Raw genomic sequence first — 16,251 nt, 5'->3', positions numbered from 1 at the left:
TGGACAGACAGTGAAGATGAGGATGACAAACGACCCACGAAGAGGCAGCGGGTTCTTGCGGAGAGGGCAGCTGAGGGCGTCGCAATGGACGGCGAGGATGAAGAGATGATCGAAAGCATTGAGAACCTGGAGGACATGAAGGGCCACACGGTCAGGGAGTGGGTTTCAATGGCCGCCCCACGACTGGAGATCTACCACCGCTTCAAGAACTTCCTGCGCACACATGTGGACGAGCACGGACACAATGTGTTCAAAGAGCGCATCAGCGACATGTGCAAAGGTGGGTGGCGGATGGTCATCTAAGAGCACCGTATTATTGATTTCGCTGATTCTTGACTTGATATTTTGTGATTTCTACAGAAAACAAAGAGAGTTTGTTGGTGAACTATGAAGAGCTGGCATCCAGAGAGCATGTGCTGGCGTATTTTCTGCCGGAGGCTCCTGCCGAGATGCTAAAGATCTTTGACGAAGCCGCTAAAGAGGTGGTGCTGGCAATGTACCCCAAATACGATAGAATCGCACACGAAATCCACGTCCGTATCGGCAACCTGCCGCTGGTGGAAGAACTTCGATCGCTCAGGTACGAACAACTCCACTTCTTTTGTTTTTCCAAATACATTTTAGACATGTAAATGTAAATATTAAAAATAAGATGAAATAAAAATGTTATTTATTTGCAATTTTATTTATTAACTATTGTATTTTTTCTCCAGGCAGCTTCACCTGAACCAGCTAATCCGCACCAGCGGTGTCGTGACCAGCTGCACTGGAGTTCTGCCGCAGCTCGGTATGGTGAAATACAACTGTAACAAGTGTAACTTCATCTTGGGACCCTTCTTCCAGTCCCAGAACCAGGAGGTGAAGCCGGGCTCCTGTCCCGAGTGTCAATCACTCGGTCCGTTTGAGATCAACATGGAGCAGGTGCGTGAGGAAAACATTTCTGTGTGATTTGCAATTTAGAGTATAATGTATTTGGATGAATCTTTAAAGAAAGTGGTGGATTTAATTATTTATTTTTTACTGATTTGGGGGGGAGGGAACTAAAGACCGTTTTTTACCATTTTTGATTCATCTATATTTATTTTATCTGATCCAAACAGAATTTAGCAAGTGGCGATTAATCAACCTTTAATCTGGCTTATTCAATAATAAACTAATACATGTTTGAAGAAAATTGTCTTTGCGTCCTTGCTTATCTGCTTATGTAAATGTGCTCTTAGGAGACCAGCTTTTGTCATCATTGTTCTTTTTTTCTTCTGATGTTAACTAAGGTTCTTGCCTTTCACAGACTGTGTACCAGAACTACCAGCGTATCACTATTCAGGAGAGTCCTGGAAAAGTCGCGGCGGGCCGCCTGCCTCGCTCCAAAGATGCCATCCTGCTGGCCGACTTGGTGGACACTTGCAAACCTGGAGACGAGATTGTGAGTCAACAGACCCTGATGAATACAATATTTATCAAATCCCCTTTAATGAACAAGCTTGATCTGCACGGCATTCATCCCAGACAACAGTTTGGTGGCATCAGAAGTTCACTATTAAATTTGGACTTCAAAACCGCTATAGCCATTAAAAGTAATTGAATATCGATTTCTGTCTTAAAACATAAATAAAAGACTATATATTCTATAAAATGAAACAAAAATGGGCGTTATTGAGCAATGTTAAAGTAAATATGTAAATACAATATGCCCTGAAATTTGGACCTGTAAATATTTAAAGTGAACAAAATAAACTTTTTGTATGTTACTTCTATCACTATAATTATGTAATTTATAAGTAATATATAAAGAAAATACACTGCCTAAATGTGTATTTGTATCCTATTTTTACTATATAACATTTCAAATAATATTTCTATATATTTAAATTAAATAGACCCTCCAAAAATGTGTCTGTTTTTTTTTTTTTTGCTGGAGCTCACAAGAATCTACCATAGCATCTATGACTTCTTGTAATTTTTATATCACTAACTATATCAAATATTATTGACGAAAAATATGCCCCTCTAAATGTATATTTACATATTTTACATTATTTAATGTTGTAAATAATGTTTGAATATAAATACAAATATTTCCTTCCAAAATGTATTATTGTTGCTGGAGCTCACAGGAATCCACCACAGCTACGTCTTTTTATAATATCTGTATTATTACAACTAAATTATATAATATTTAATTATATTTAGTGCTGTCAAATGATTAATCGCATGGACAGACAGTGAAGATGAGGATGACAAACGACCCACGAAGAGGCAGCGGGTTCTTGCGGAGAGGGCAGCTGAGGGCGTCGCAATGGACGGCGAGGATGAAGAGATGATCGAAAGCATTGAGAACCTGGAGGACATGAAGGGCCACACGGTCAGGGAGTGGGTTTCAATGGCCGCCCCACGACTGGAGATCTACCACCGCTTCAAGAACTTCCTGCGCACACATGTGGACGAGCACGGACACAATGTGTTCAAAGAGCGCATCAGCGACATGTGCAAAGGTGGGTGGCGGATGGTCATCTAAGAGCACCGTATTATTGATTTCGCTGATTCTTGACTTGATATTTTGTGATTTCTACAGAAAACAAAGAGAGTTTGTTGGTGAACTATGAAGAGCTGGCATCCAGAGAGCATGTGCTGGCGTATTTTCTGCCGGAGGCTCCTGCCGAGATGCTAAAGATCTTTGACGAAGCCGCTAAAGAGGTGGTGCTGGCAATGTACCCCAAATACGATAGAATCGCACACGAAATCCACGTCCGTATCGGCAACCTGCCGCTGGTGGAAGAACTTCGATCGCTCAGGTACGAACAACTCCACTTCTTTTGTTTTTCCAAATACATTTTAGACATGTAAATGTAAATATTAAAAATAAGATGAAATAAAAATGTTATTTATTTGCAATTTTATTTATTAACTATTGTATTTTTTCTCCAGGCAGCTTCACCTGAACCAGCTAATCCGCACCAGCGGTGTCGTGACCAGCTGCACTGGAGTTCTGCCGCAGCTCGGTATGGTGAAATACAACTGTAACAAGTGTAACTTCATCTTGGGACCCTTCTTCCAGTCCCAGAACCAGGAGGTGAAGCCGGGCTCCTGTCCCGAGTGTCAATCACTCGGTCCGTTTGAGATCAACATGGAGCAGGTGCGTGAGGAAAGCATTTCTGTGTGATTTGCAATTTAGAGTATAATGTATTTGGATGAATCTTTAAAGAAAGTGGTGGATTTAATTATTTATTTTTTACTGATTTGGGGGGGAGGGAACTAAAGACCGTTTTTTACCATTTTTGATTCATCTATATTTATTTTATCTGATCCAAACAGAATTTAGCAAGTGGCGATTAATCAACCTTTAATCTGGCTTATTCAATAATAAACTAATACATGTTTGAAGAAAATTGTCTTTGCGTCCTTGCTTATCTGCTTATGTAAATGTGCTCTTAGGAGACCAGCTTTTGTCATCATTGTTCTTTTTTTCTTCTGATGTTAACTAAGGTTCTTGCCTTTCACAGACTGTGTACCAGAACTACCAGCGTATCACTATTCAGGAGAGTCCTGGAAAAGTCGCGGCGGGCCGCCTGCCTCGCTCCAAAGATGCCATCCTGCTGGCCGACTTGGTGGACACTTGCAAACCTGGAGACGAGATTGTGAGTCAACAGACCCTGATGAATACAATATTTATCAAATCCCCTTTAATGAACAAGCTTGATCTGCACGGCATTCATCCCAGACAACAGTTTGGTGGCATCAGAAGTTCACTATTAAATTTGGACTTCAAAACCTCTATAGCCATTAAAAGTAATTGAATATCGATTTCTGTCTTAAAACATAAATAAAAGACTATATATTCTATAAAATGAAACAAAAATGGGCGTTATTGAGCAATGTTAAAGTAAATATGTAAATACAATATGCCCTGAAATTTGGACCTGTAAATATTTAAAGTGATCAAAATAAACTTTTTGTATGTTACTTCTATCACTATAATTATGTAATTTATAAGTAATATATAAAGACTGCCTACTGCCTAAATGTGTATTTGTATCCTATTTTTACTATATAACATTTCAAATAATATTTCTAAAATTAAATATTAAATAGACCCTCCAAAAATGTCTGTTTTTTTTTTTTTTGCTGGAGCTCACAAGAATCTACCATAGCATCTATGAATTCTTGTAATTTTTATATCACTAACTATATCAAATATTATTGACGAAAAATATGCCCCTCTAAATGTATATTTACATATTTTCCATTATTTAATGTTGTAAATAATGTTTGAATATAAATACAAATATTTCCTTCCAAAATGTATTATTGTTGCTGGAGCTCACAGGAATCCACCACAGCTACGTCTTTTTATAATATCTATATTATTACAACTAAATCATATAATATTTAATTATATTTAGTGCTGTCAAATGATTAATCGCAATTATTTGCATCCAAAATAAGTTTTTGTTTACATAATATGTGTGTGTACTGACTATATCAAATATTATTGACGAAAAATATGCCCCTCTAAATGTATATTTACATATTTTCCATTATTTAATGTTGTAAATAATGTTTGAATATAAATACAAATATTTCCTTCCAAAATGTATTATTGTTGCTGGAGCTCACAGGAATCCACCACAGCTACGTCTTTTTATAATATCTGTATTATTACAACTAAATTATATAATATTTAATTATATTTAGTGCTGTCAAACGATTAATCGCAATTATTTGCATCCAAAATAAAAGTTTTTGTTTACATAATGTGTGTACTGTGTATATTTATTATGTATATATAAATACACACACATACAATATATATTTTGAAAATATTTCCATGTATTAACATGCATATATGTATATTCATACAATTTATATTATTTATAAATCTATTTAATATATTAACATATTTTTCTTAAATATATGCATGCATGATTAATCTTTTGACAGCACTAATTAAAATATGTCCATCTAAATGTGTTTATGTATTTTTTCTTTCTTCATTATATTATATTGCAAATAATACTTGAATATTATTAGGAACTTACAGGAATCTACCTCAACAGAGACTTAAAGGGGTCATATGATGCTTTTTTTAAAGATCATTATTGGGGGTGTGGCAGAGTCTTAACTTTGATAAAGAATATCTCTTTGGGTTTGAAACTTTAGTCTTTGCAACTTCAGGGATCTTATCTATTCACAATCAGCTTGTAACACTCCAAAGAGAAAGGAAAACTTGAAATCGCATCATATGACCCCTTTAAGATATTTATGTCACTAACTATATAAAATAATATTCAAGTAAAATTCGTTTCAAATATGTGTGCATTTATATATTTTTCCACTATGTAATATTGTAAATAATACTTTGATATATTTGAATAAAATATAACCTCAAAATGGTTTATTTTTACAGGAGCTCACAGGAATCTACCACAACAACTATGACGGCTCTCTCAACATGGCTAATGGCTTCCCCGTTTTTGCTACTGTAATCCTGGCCAATCACATCGCCCGTAAGGATCAGGGCGTGGCTGTGGCGGAGCTCACCGACGAAGACATCAAAGCCATCGTGGCTCTGTCCAAAGACGAGCGCATCGGAGAACGGGTGAGCAATGGTCACACATTACAGTTTAAGCTGTAACTTCAGAGTGTATCAGAAAGTTTCTCCAGATTAATCTTAACTTCCCTCCAGATTTTCGCAAGTATTGGTCCTTCCATTTATGGGCACGAGGACATCAAACGTGGTCTAGCGCTTGCTCTGTTTGGCGGCGAAGCCAAGAATCCAGGTATCCTTTTCACAGCTATTCATTTTTTTAAGTCCTTCAGAGTGAAAGTTGCTCAATTGTCTTCTGGCTCCCTCAACAGGCGGGAAGCACAAGGTGCGTGGTGATATTAACGTTCTCCTGTGTGGAGATCCAGGCACAGCCAAGTCCCAGTTCCTAAAGTACATCGAGAAGGTTGCGAGTCGCGCTGTCTTCACTACAGGTCAGGGCGCTTCCGCCGTGGGTCTGACTGCTTACGTGCAACGTCATCCCGTGACTCGAGAGTGGACACTGGAGGCGGGAGCTTTGGTGCTGGCGGACCGTGGAGTCTGCCTCATTGACGAGTTTGATAAGGTGAGCGAACGTTAAAAATGGGACCAGTTTGTAGCTTTAAAGATGTTTTTGATGCACTTTCACCAATTTTTGGACCAGTTTAGAGCAAGTTTTAGTTGAATACTTAAGTGAACCTGCTTTTTCTTCGTTATTTAGATGAACGATCAGGACAGGACCAGCATCCATGAAGCCATGGAGCAGCAGAGCATCTCCATTTCTAAAGCTGGGATCGTCACATCGCTGCAGGCTCGCTGCACTGTCATGGCTGCCGCCAATCCTATCGGTGCGTTCTGGGAACGTTTTAATGAAAGTTTAAATGAGGGTCATAACTTCAATTTTGCCATCGGCACTTCAAGAGTTGCATGTTAATCTAAAATGCCATCATGTTCTTAATTACTTTCTGTTGGACCAAAAGTTGCAGCAGTGTTTTTGGCAGCAATCATTTTTCTTAGGAAAGTTTTCTTTCTCTTAAAAGGTGGGCGTTACGACCCGTCTCTCACATTTTCTGAAAACGTGGACCTGACGGAGCCCATCATATCTCGATTTGACGTTCTTTGCGTAGTAAGAGACACCGTCGATCCTGTGCAGGTAAGTCTGTTGACATCTTAAGGGTGTTCACAGTTTTCAAATAAAAGTGTATTTTGTATTTTTACTTTTTATGCATTTTGGCCGTTCATTTACATGACAACAGCGTTTTGTTCACAGACAAGCTGCGCAAAATATGATCGTTGGTTTGCGCAGCTTGTCTGTGAACAACGGCTCTGTGTAGTAAATGCTGCTCCACGTGAAAGCACGCACGTGTAGAGATTTACCGCTGATTACAGAACCGGCTTTACTGACGAGATGCGCATTAAATATCGTGCGATATTTATCGTGCAGCCCTAGTTTTGGGGGCCTGTAAAGTTTCAAAACTGGTTTCAAAGTGCAAGTTTTTGAGAAAAATACTGTAGTCGTCTCTGTGTAAACTACAAAAAAGTAATGTGCTTGTATATTATGTGTTCATTGTATAGGTATGTGCGAAGTTGACCTCTCCATCTACTGGCCTGGCACACATAATACTGCGTTTTTAGCCGTTTTCGTGGATCCATGTGAACTGGGATCATTTTGACAAAATTTGGCATCTGTATGCAAAATAAAAAAAACTTTAAAAAATGCGAACCTTTCCATTTTTAGTACATTGTTGTCATGTAAACACCCTTAACAGTGACTGCCCAAGCTTTGTCAATCGCTTTACCGATAATTCTCTTTGGTTTAGGATGAAATGCTGGCTCGCTTCGTGGTGGGCAGCCACATCAAACATCACCCAAGCAACAAAGAAGGGGGCGTGGCCAGTCTAGAGGAGGTGGTGCTGCCAAACACATTTGATGTCCCGCCCATCCCTCAGGAGCTGCTCAGGAAGTACATTATGTACGCCAAAGATCATTTTGACAAAATTTGGCATCTGTATGCAAAATAAAAAAAACTTTAAAAAATGCGAACCTTTCCATTTTTAGTACATTGTTGTCATGTAAACACCCTTAACAGTGACTGCCCAAGCTTTGTCAATCGCTTTACCGATAATTCTCTTTGGTTTAGGATGAAATGCTGGCTCGCTTCGTGGTGGGCAGCCACATCAAACATCACCCAAGCAACAAAGAAGGGGGCGTGGCCAGTCTAGAGGAGGTGGTGCTGCCAAACACATTTGATGTCCCGCCCATCCCTCAGGAGCTGCTCAGGAAGTACATCATGTACGCCAAAGAGCGTGTGCGACCGAAACTCAACCAGATGGACCAAGACAAGGTGGCCCGAATTTACAGCGACCTTCGAAAAGAGTCTATGGTAAGAGTCGCATTTGAAGCCAAAGACAATTTTTAAAAAGTTCCACCATTTTTCAGGCCATTCTGCAATTATTCGTTAAATGCACGCAGAAAACGCAGTTATCGCAGAAACATCAAGAGTAATCATATGCTGTCTCGCAGGCTACAGGAAGTATCCCGATTACCGTGCGTCACATAGAGTCCATGATCCGCATGGCCGAGGCACACGCCCGCATGCATCTGCGGGATTACGTGCTGGAGGACGACGTGAACATGGCTATCCGTGTCATGCTAGAAAGCTTCATTGACACGCAGAAGTTCAGCGTGATGAGGAGCATGCGGAAGGTAAGCAACCTGATTATATTGATCTGGCATCAATTTTCCATTTGTGGTAGCTGTGCAAGTCTAGTGACGCCAAGGATTCTGTCCGATCCTGGTTTACGTTGGTAACTGAACTCGTATTTGTTGCATTTTTACAGACGTTTGCACGGTATCTGGCGTTCAGACGAGACAACAACGAGCTGCTGCTCTTCGTCCTGAAGCAGCTGGTTTCCGAGCAGGTCGCATATCAGCGCAACCGTTACGGAGCCCAGCAGGACACCATCGAGATTCCTGAAAAAGATCTGGTGGACAAGGTAACTAATAGATGTTTAAATCGAGAAGTCCCCATAAGTACTGAAGTTGCATGTTATTTGCGAATTTGTGTCGTAACACTTATCTTTTTTTGTTCTCAGGCCCGACAGATTAACATCCACAACCTGTCTGCATTTTACGACAGCGACCTGTTCCGCTCTAACAAATTCTCCCACGACGCCAAGAAAAAGCTCATCGCACAGAAGTTCTAGGCATTCGTTATGGATTTGTTTGCAAGGAATTGCGTAGAATCCCTTGGACTTGTATATATTCCGTCATGCAGTTGTCGGATTGAATGTTGTTTTTGGTCTTTTCATTAACTTGTTACCGTAGTCATTACGGTTGTAGTGATCTGCTTGGCTCACGCAGTCTTGTTGGCTGTCATTCTTGAAATTTCTCTAGTGTCAGTTTTGCAGAAGTACTGCATGTATCGAATTTGTGATGTAAAAAAAAAAAAAAACTTTTGTAAGTAACAAAAACAAAGTTGAATAAAAGTTTAAAATATCTTCTGCAGTGGCATTTAATGCTGATCATAGGTGGCATAACCAAATCTAACCAGCAAAACTTGATATCAAAAGCATCCTAAATGTTACATGTGTTTGCACCATATTATAGTGAGTAACCTTTCCTGGTATTGCTGTTTCAAATAGCCCACCATAATCTGTAGTCTGAGCTAGGGCTGCACGATAAATCGCATATATGAACGTGTTTTGCGCAGCTTGTCTGTGAACAACGGCTCTGTGTAGTAAATGCTGCTCCACGTGACAGCACGCACGTGTAGAGATTTACCGCTGATTACAGAACCGGCTTTACTGACGAGATGCGCATTAAATATCGTGCGATATTTATCGTGCAGCCCTAGTTTTGGGGGCCTGTAAAGTTTCAAAACTGGTTTCAAAGTGCAAGTTTTTGAGAAAAATACTGTAGTCGTCTCTGTGTAAACTACAAAAAAGTAATGTGCTTGTATATTATGTGTTCATTGTATAGGTATGTGCGAAGTTGACCTCTCCATCTACTGGCCTGGCACACATAATACTGCGTTTTTAGCCGTTTTCGTGGATCGATGTGAACTGGGATCATTTTGACAAAATTTGGCATCTGTATGCAAAATAAAAAAAACTTTAAAAAATGCGAACCTTTCCATTTTTAGTACATTGTTGTCATGTAAACACCCTTAACAGTGACTGCCCAAGCTTTGTCAATCGCTTTACCGATAATTCTCTTTGGTTTAGGATGAAATGCTGGCTCGCTTCGTGGTGGGCAGCCACATCAAACATCACCCAAGCAACAAAGAAGGGGGCGTGGCCAGTCTAGAGGAGGTGGTGCTGCCAAACACATTTGATGTCCCGCCCATCCCTCAGGAGCTGCTCAGGAAGTACATTATGTACGCCAAAGAGCGTGTGCGACCGAAACTCAACCAGATGGACCAAGACAAGGTGGCCCGAATTTACAGCGACCTTCGAAAAGAGTCTATGGTAAGAGTCGCATTTGAAGCCAAAGACAATTTTTAAAAAGTTCCACCATTTTTCAGGCCATTCTGCAATTATTCGTTAAATGCACGCAGAAAACGCAGTTATCGCAGAAACATCAAGAGTAATCATATGCTGTCTCGCAGGCTACAGGAAGTATCCCGATTACCGTGCGTCACATAGAGTCCATGATCCGCATGGCCGAGGCACACGCCCGCATGCATCTGCGGGATTACGTGCTGGAGGACGACGTGAACATGGCTATCCGTGTCATGCTAGAAAGCTTCATTGACACGCAGAAGTTCAGCGTGATGAGGAGCATGCGGAAGGTAAGCAACCTGATTATATTGATCTGGCATCAATTTTCCATTTGTGGTAGCTGTGCAAGTCTAGTGACGCCAAGGATTCTGTCCGATCCTGGTTTACGTTGGTAACCGAACTCGTATTTGTTGCATTTTTACAGACGTTTGCACGGTATCTGGCGTTCAGACGAGACAACAACGAGCTGCTGCTCTTCATCCTGAAGCAGCTGGTTTCCGAGCAGGTCGCATATCAGCGCAACCGTTACGGAGCCCAGCAGGACACCATCGAGATTCCTGAAAAAGATCTGGTGGACAAGGTAACTAATAGATGTTTAAATCGAGAAGTCCCCATAAGTACTGAAGTTGCATGTTATTTGCGAATTTGTGTCGTAACACTATCTTTTTTTGTTCTCAGGCCCGACAGATTAACATCCACAACCTGTCTGCATTTTACGACAGCGACCTGTTCCGCTCTAACAAATTCTCCCACGACGCCAAGAAAAAGCTCATCGCACAGCAGTTCTAGGCACTCGTTCTGGATTTGTTCACAAGCAGTTGCTTCGAATCTCTTGGACTTGTATATATTCTGTTATGAGGTTGTTGGAGAAATTGTTATGTGGATTGAATATTGTTTTTGGTCCTTTCATGAACTTGTTACCGTAGTCGTTACGGTTGAAGTGATCTGCTTGGCTTGTGCGGTCTTATTGGCTGCATGTGAATTATGTCGTTCTTGAACTTTCTATAATGTCGGTTTTGCAGAAGTACTGCATTTATTACATTTGTGATGTAAAAAATTACTTTTGTACTGTTATGTTCTGAACAATAAATCTTAAAGGGTTAGTTAACCCACAAATGAAAATTCTGTCATTAATTACTCACCCTCATGTCGTTTGAAACCCGTAAGACCTTCGTTCATCTTCGAAACTCAAATTAAGACATTTTTGATGGAATCTGAGAGCTCTCTGACCCTCCATAGACAGCAATACAACTGAAATGTTCCCAAGTCCAGAAACGTAGCTGACACAGAACCGCATACGTTGTTTACGTCCAGTGGATACTCTCCAAAATGGCGCTACAGGGTGATGCGGAGGAGACGAATTGTTGAATAAATTAGTTTTTTTTTTTTTCTTTTGTGCACAAAAATTATTCACGAACGAAGGTCTTACGGGTTTGAGACGACATGACGGTGAGTAATTAATGACAGAATTTTCATTTTTGGGTGAACTAACCCTTTAAGCTGTGTATGTAATTTACTGTTTTGAATTATTATAGTTGTGTAATCTCTTCTTAACGAAGCTTGTTAGCGCCTGTGGGAAAAAAAAATTAAAAATTAAAAAGGTCATTGTGACTTTCACAATTTTTTCCTTAGAAATGCAAGTTTATATCTTGCAGTTGCAAGTTATAAACTTAAAATTCTACGGTTTTCTCAAAATTCTGAGTTGTTGCAAATTTGCCTTTTTGCACTAAATTCTGAATTTACATCGCAGTTTAATTCTCCATCAAAATTCTGAGTTCACGCATAATGAAATTATTATTTTAATCTCACAATTCTGAGTTTATATCTCGCAATTCTGAGATTCTTCTTCAGGATTCTGAGTTTACGTTGTGAGGCAAAAACAATTGTGAAACGTAAACATGCTTGTGTGTCAAGAACATTCAACTGTGAGGATTTGAACATACAATTCTGAGAGTTTGAGAAAAATTCGAATTATGAGAAATAAAGCTCCAGAACGTTAATATGAACAGTTGCAGTTACCTTTATTTTCTTTGTTTGAGGAAGCTTCCAAAAGTTACTAAAAGCGATTTTTAAAAAATTGCAAAAAATATATATTTTTTTTCCTTTTTTTTTTTTTCAATTTTTTTGTTGCAATTTTTGCAATTTTTTAAAAATTGTTTTCAGTACATTTTGGAAGCTTCCTCAAATTGCATATATATATATATATATATATATTAAATAATTTTAAATCGCAAATAAACTACAGCGCATTAAATTACAATCTTGTTTGGTTATGGTTATGCACTTCGTGAAACTTGCGTTGTTGATCATAATCGGAGCTTTCCGATTGGTCGACTTCAGAATTCCATCGCTGACCGTTCATTCTAGTTTCATACAAACAAATCCGCGGCGTTTAGGACCCTGCGTCGCTGCAGCGGGTCGCCTGCAGTCACTGCGCCAGGAATCAAACCCTCCAAAATCCTCAATCTGTCGCTGTAAATCCATTGACTGCAAGAAGAGCAGCAGACAAGCTACCGTCTGGCTTTCCTCGCAGTCACGTCTGCCGTTCTGCACAGTATATCTCACTCGTGCGGACAGAGTCTCGCGCTTCGTCTGCCCATCAACTGACCTTCTGTTTTTAATTCCGATGATTAATTCGTGTTCGTGTGTCTCGCCGGTAGCGCACATTGAGGTCAGTAAATCACATAATTTCTCACTGCGATCATTTAAAGCTGCAGAGATGTCGGTCGCGTCTATCCAGTGCCTGATGTTTGGTGAGTTCAGTATTTTTTGTGTGTTGTATGAACGATTGCTTTATGTAAATGTATAGCAATTTTTTTTGTTATAATTAAAAATGTTTTTTTGTTTTTTATAAAAATGCATACATTTTAGTAGTATTGTACAAATTATATTTTTACTAACTAATATATGTGAAATGATGTATTTAAAAATATTTATAGCCCATTATAATAATAATGTGATGAAAACCAACCTATTGATTATTTAATCACTGATAAATGTCACTAGTTTTGTAATAGGGTACAGTAATCACAAGGTTTGATTTGCACTGTTCGGTATTGTGTCTGAGAGCAATATGCATCATCATTATGGTGAGTTCAGTATTTTTTGTGTGTTGTATGAACGATTGCTTTATGTAAATGTATAGCAATTTTTTTTGTTATAATTAAAAATGTTTTTTTGTTTTTTATAAAAATGCATACATTTTAGTAGTATTGTACAAATTATATTTTTACTAACTAATATATGTGAAATTATGTATTTAAAAATATTTATAGCCCATTATAATAATAATGTGATGAAAACCAACCTATTGATTATTTCACTGATAAATGTCACTAGTTTTGTAATGGGGTACAGTAATCACAAGGTTTGATTTACACTGTTCGGTATTGTGTCTGAGAGCAATATGCATCATCATTAACACTTCTCATCGTCTCCATGAGTGAGGGAAAAAAAGGCATTGTTATTTTCTGAGATGGTCATTAATGCTTTATTGATGTGTTTTGCTTGTCATGATCCCAGCATGAAGAGTCCAGTCATTGAAATCATTCAGATATTTGTGTTATTGATCTGCTAGTGCAGATTACGGCACACGCCCCTTTTTCCTCTCTATCTAGAGACCGAGCTGGTCTACTCAGGTCCAGTCAGGATTTTCAGCATGATTCATCATGTAACTGAGAAAAGAACATTTTGCAGCTGTTGTGGACGCTGATTGTGTTTGGCACACTGTGTGTGTGTGTGTGTGTGTGTGTGTGTGTGTGTGTGTGTGTGTGTGTGATGGCTTGTCATGCCCATGAGGCCACGGCTGACAGATTGTGCTGGTCAAAAGCCACTCCAGACAGACCATTGACCAGACACAACAATTACAGGCCAGGTCTGTTTAGTCTAATGAGCAGCACAGATTCAGGCTTAAGCCAAGTCCCTGTTCAACACCCCATTTCACTCATATGGCATTTGATTATTTGCTCACCCTCTTTAAGTATTTTGTAACATATAATAGCTTAGTATTTTTTTCAGGTACGTTGGACTGCCGTCTAAATATCATGGTATAAAAGACATGGCCATGGTTTTACTGTGTTATGGACATATATTGTGATATTCTTTCCGATATAGTAGACTACCATGTCAATATCATTGTATGTGCATTTCATTGCCATTTTATATATAGCACTTTGTTTTTTTTGACATGTTACCATGTTTTTAGCATGGTACCCTGTTGAAAAAAACAGCATATGCTGGTTTTTTCAACAGGGTAATCATCCTATACCATAATATATATCAAAGTATTGCCCTGTTTTTGTGGTATTACTATGGTAGTACAATGTTTTTTTGAACTTACTCTGATATTCTTTAAAGTACTTGTATACTGTATCGTATACAATTTATGTCATGGTATATGTCAAAATACTGTATTATTATTTAGTTAGTTACGGTACCATGTGGATACCATGGTGTTTTTTGCAGTTCCTTGGAGTACCATCATGTAAATACCATGGTAATCACGCAATACCATTATGTATATCAAAGTATTACCCTGTTTTTGTGGTATTATTATGGCAATACAATGCCCTTTGAACTTATACCATGGTATTTTTTGAAGTACTTTGGCGTACCATATAGTAAACTTTTGATGTCATTGTATATTTCAATGTATTGTATTGCCATTTATGCTGGCATGTTTATGTAGATACCATAGTGTTTTTTCACAGTTTCTTGGAGTAACTACCATGGTAATCCCCCAATATTATGTTATATATCAAAGTATTTCCTTGTTTGTGTGGTATTACTTTGGTAATGGAGTGTTTTTGGAATCTATACCATGGTATTTTTGAAGTACCTTGGCATACCACATAGTAAATTTTTTATGTCATGGTCAAAGTGCTGTATTGCCATTTAATTTAGGTTACTGTTGCAATATTACCATGTAGATACCATAGTAACCATGTAAATACCATGATAATCACCCAATACTATAATATATATATCTCAAAATATTACCGTATTTTGTAGTATTACTATAGTAATGCAATGTTTTGGAACTTATACCGTGGTATTTTCTGAAGTACCTTGGTGTACCATATCGTAAACATTTGATGTCTTCGTCAAGGTGTTGTATTGTCATTTAACGTAGGTTATAGTTACAATATTACCATGTTGATACCATAGAGTTGTTTACATTTCCTTGGAGTACCATGTAATACCATGTTAATCACGCAATACCATGATATATATCAAAGTACTTCCCTGTTTTTGAGGTAGTAGTATAATAATGTTTTTTTTTTTACCTTATTTGAACATATAATGTCTTTGTCAAAGTACTGTGTTGTCATTTAATTAGGGTTATAGTTACAGTATCATGTTTATACCATGTCGCTACCATCATTAATTGGACATGTACCATTTGGAGAACAATTTAAATGGTCATCATTCAGTACTATGGTGCAACTCATGCCCTCTTTAGCAGTATCAGGCACTGCAGACCTGCAGCTGCCAGTCTGTAGACTATAAATCTGACTCCTACCGCTCGATGCCACCTACACACACAGGAACTGCTGCAATGTAAGCTGGCACAGCCCAGAAACCCATTCAGGTCGGGTGACATCAGCATTTATCTTGCCGCTGAGCCCGTCATGAGATGTGGCTTTATCTCTGAGAGGAAAGGAAAAGAGATGGAGAGGATTTAACACAGAGAAATAATTGGCAGCCGTATGTATTCACAGTGTTGCTGAAGTCCAGGTGCCTCACACTTTAAATTGGGCCAAGCTTTGGTGGGTTTGATGATTTATGAATCATTTTATTCTGTGTTCAGGCTCCTCGTCTCCTTTAGAGAGAGTCTGATACTGGCGCTGGCTGAACTGCTCATATATTTAGTACAGTAGCTGCTATGTGACGGATCTGTGTTTGTATCAGATGGCAAAGGATTGTGGCGTCTTGGTCTGAACGGATGAATGCGCACTATAAGACGTCTGAAATCAGTCAGAAACAGGTGGGCGCTGGTCATGTTGCGACTGCTATGATATAAAAAACACTGTAAAAGATGTCAAGAACATGTCTGATTCATATTTCATTACCATTTTGATTTTTTTTTTTTACGTTGTGACATTATTTTCACAAAATTTTTTGCTTAAAGGGGTCATATGATGCTGCTAAAAAGAACATTTGGTGTATTTGGTGTAATGAAATGTGTTTATGCGGTTTAAGGTAAAAAAAAAAACATTATTTTCCACA

At 38.6% G+C, this 16,251-nt stretch overlaps 2 protein-coding genes across 3 annotated transcripts in view; both read left to right on the top strand.

The window, feature by feature from the left end:
- LOC107702622 (DNA replication licensing factor mcm2-like) overlaps positions 1 to 11,177 on the top strand; it is a 14,921-nt gene extending 3,744 nt beyond the window's left edge. Inside the window, exons 3-19 of the mRNA XM_016504991.1 lie at positions 12 to 280; positions 361 to 580; positions 714 to 921; positions 1,289 to 1,529; positions 2,220 to 2,492; positions 2,573 to 2,792; positions 2,926 to 3,133; positions 3,501 to 3,635; positions 5,405 to 5,596; positions 5,684 to 5,777; positions 5,857 to 6,107; positions 6,243 to 6,369; positions 6,562 to 6,674; positions 7,662 to 7,904; positions 8,045 to 8,227; positions 10,448 to 10,603; positions 10,702 to 11,177. Of these exons, the coding sequence (XP_016360477.1) occupies positions 12 to 280; positions 361 to 580; positions 714 to 921; positions 1,289 to 1,529; positions 2,220 to 2,492; positions 2,573 to 2,792; positions 2,926 to 3,133; positions 3,501 to 3,635; positions 5,405 to 5,596; positions 5,684 to 5,777; positions 5,857 to 6,107; positions 6,243 to 6,369; positions 6,562 to 6,674; positions 7,662 to 7,904; positions 8,045 to 8,227; positions 10,448 to 10,603; positions 10,702 to 10,812 (3,244 nt within the window). The 3' untranslated portion in view covers positions 10,813 to 11,177. The remainder of the gene's footprint in view (positions 1 to 11; positions 281 to 360; positions 581 to 713; positions 922 to 1,288; positions 1,530 to 2,219; positions 2,493 to 2,572; positions 2,793 to 2,925; positions 3,134 to 3,500; positions 3,636 to 5,404; positions 5,597 to 5,683; positions 5,778 to 5,856; positions 6,108 to 6,242; positions 6,370 to 6,561; positions 6,675 to 7,661; positions 7,905 to 8,044; positions 8,228 to 10,447; positions 10,604 to 10,701) is intronic.
- Positions 11,178 to 12,527: 1,350 nt separating this feature from the next.
- Positions 12,528 to 16,251, top strand: part of LOC107702650 (podocalyxin-like protein 2) — a 20,057-nt gene continuing 16,333 nt past the window's right edge. For both annotated transcript variants that reach the window (XM_016505031.1, XM_016505030.1), the window contains exon 1: positions 12,528 to 12,776. In XM_016505031.1, the coding sequence (XP_016360517.1) occupies positions 12,650 to 12,776 (127 nt within the window). In that variant the 5' untranslated portion in view covers positions 12,528 to 12,649. The remainder of the gene's footprint in view (positions 12,777 to 16,251) is intronic.

This window comes from Sinocyclocheilus anshuiensis, unplaced genomic scaffold (assembly GCF_001515605.1).
Source record: "Sinocyclocheilus anshuiensis isolate Anshui unplaced genomic scaffold, SAMN03320099.WGS_v1.1 scaffold802, whole genome shotgun sequence".
Taxonomy (NCBI): domain Eukaryota; kingdom Metazoa; phylum Chordata; class Actinopteri; order Cypriniformes; family Cyprinidae; genus Sinocyclocheilus; species Sinocyclocheilus anshuiensis.
This window is presented reverse-complemented; position numbering and strand designations above follow the sequence as displayed.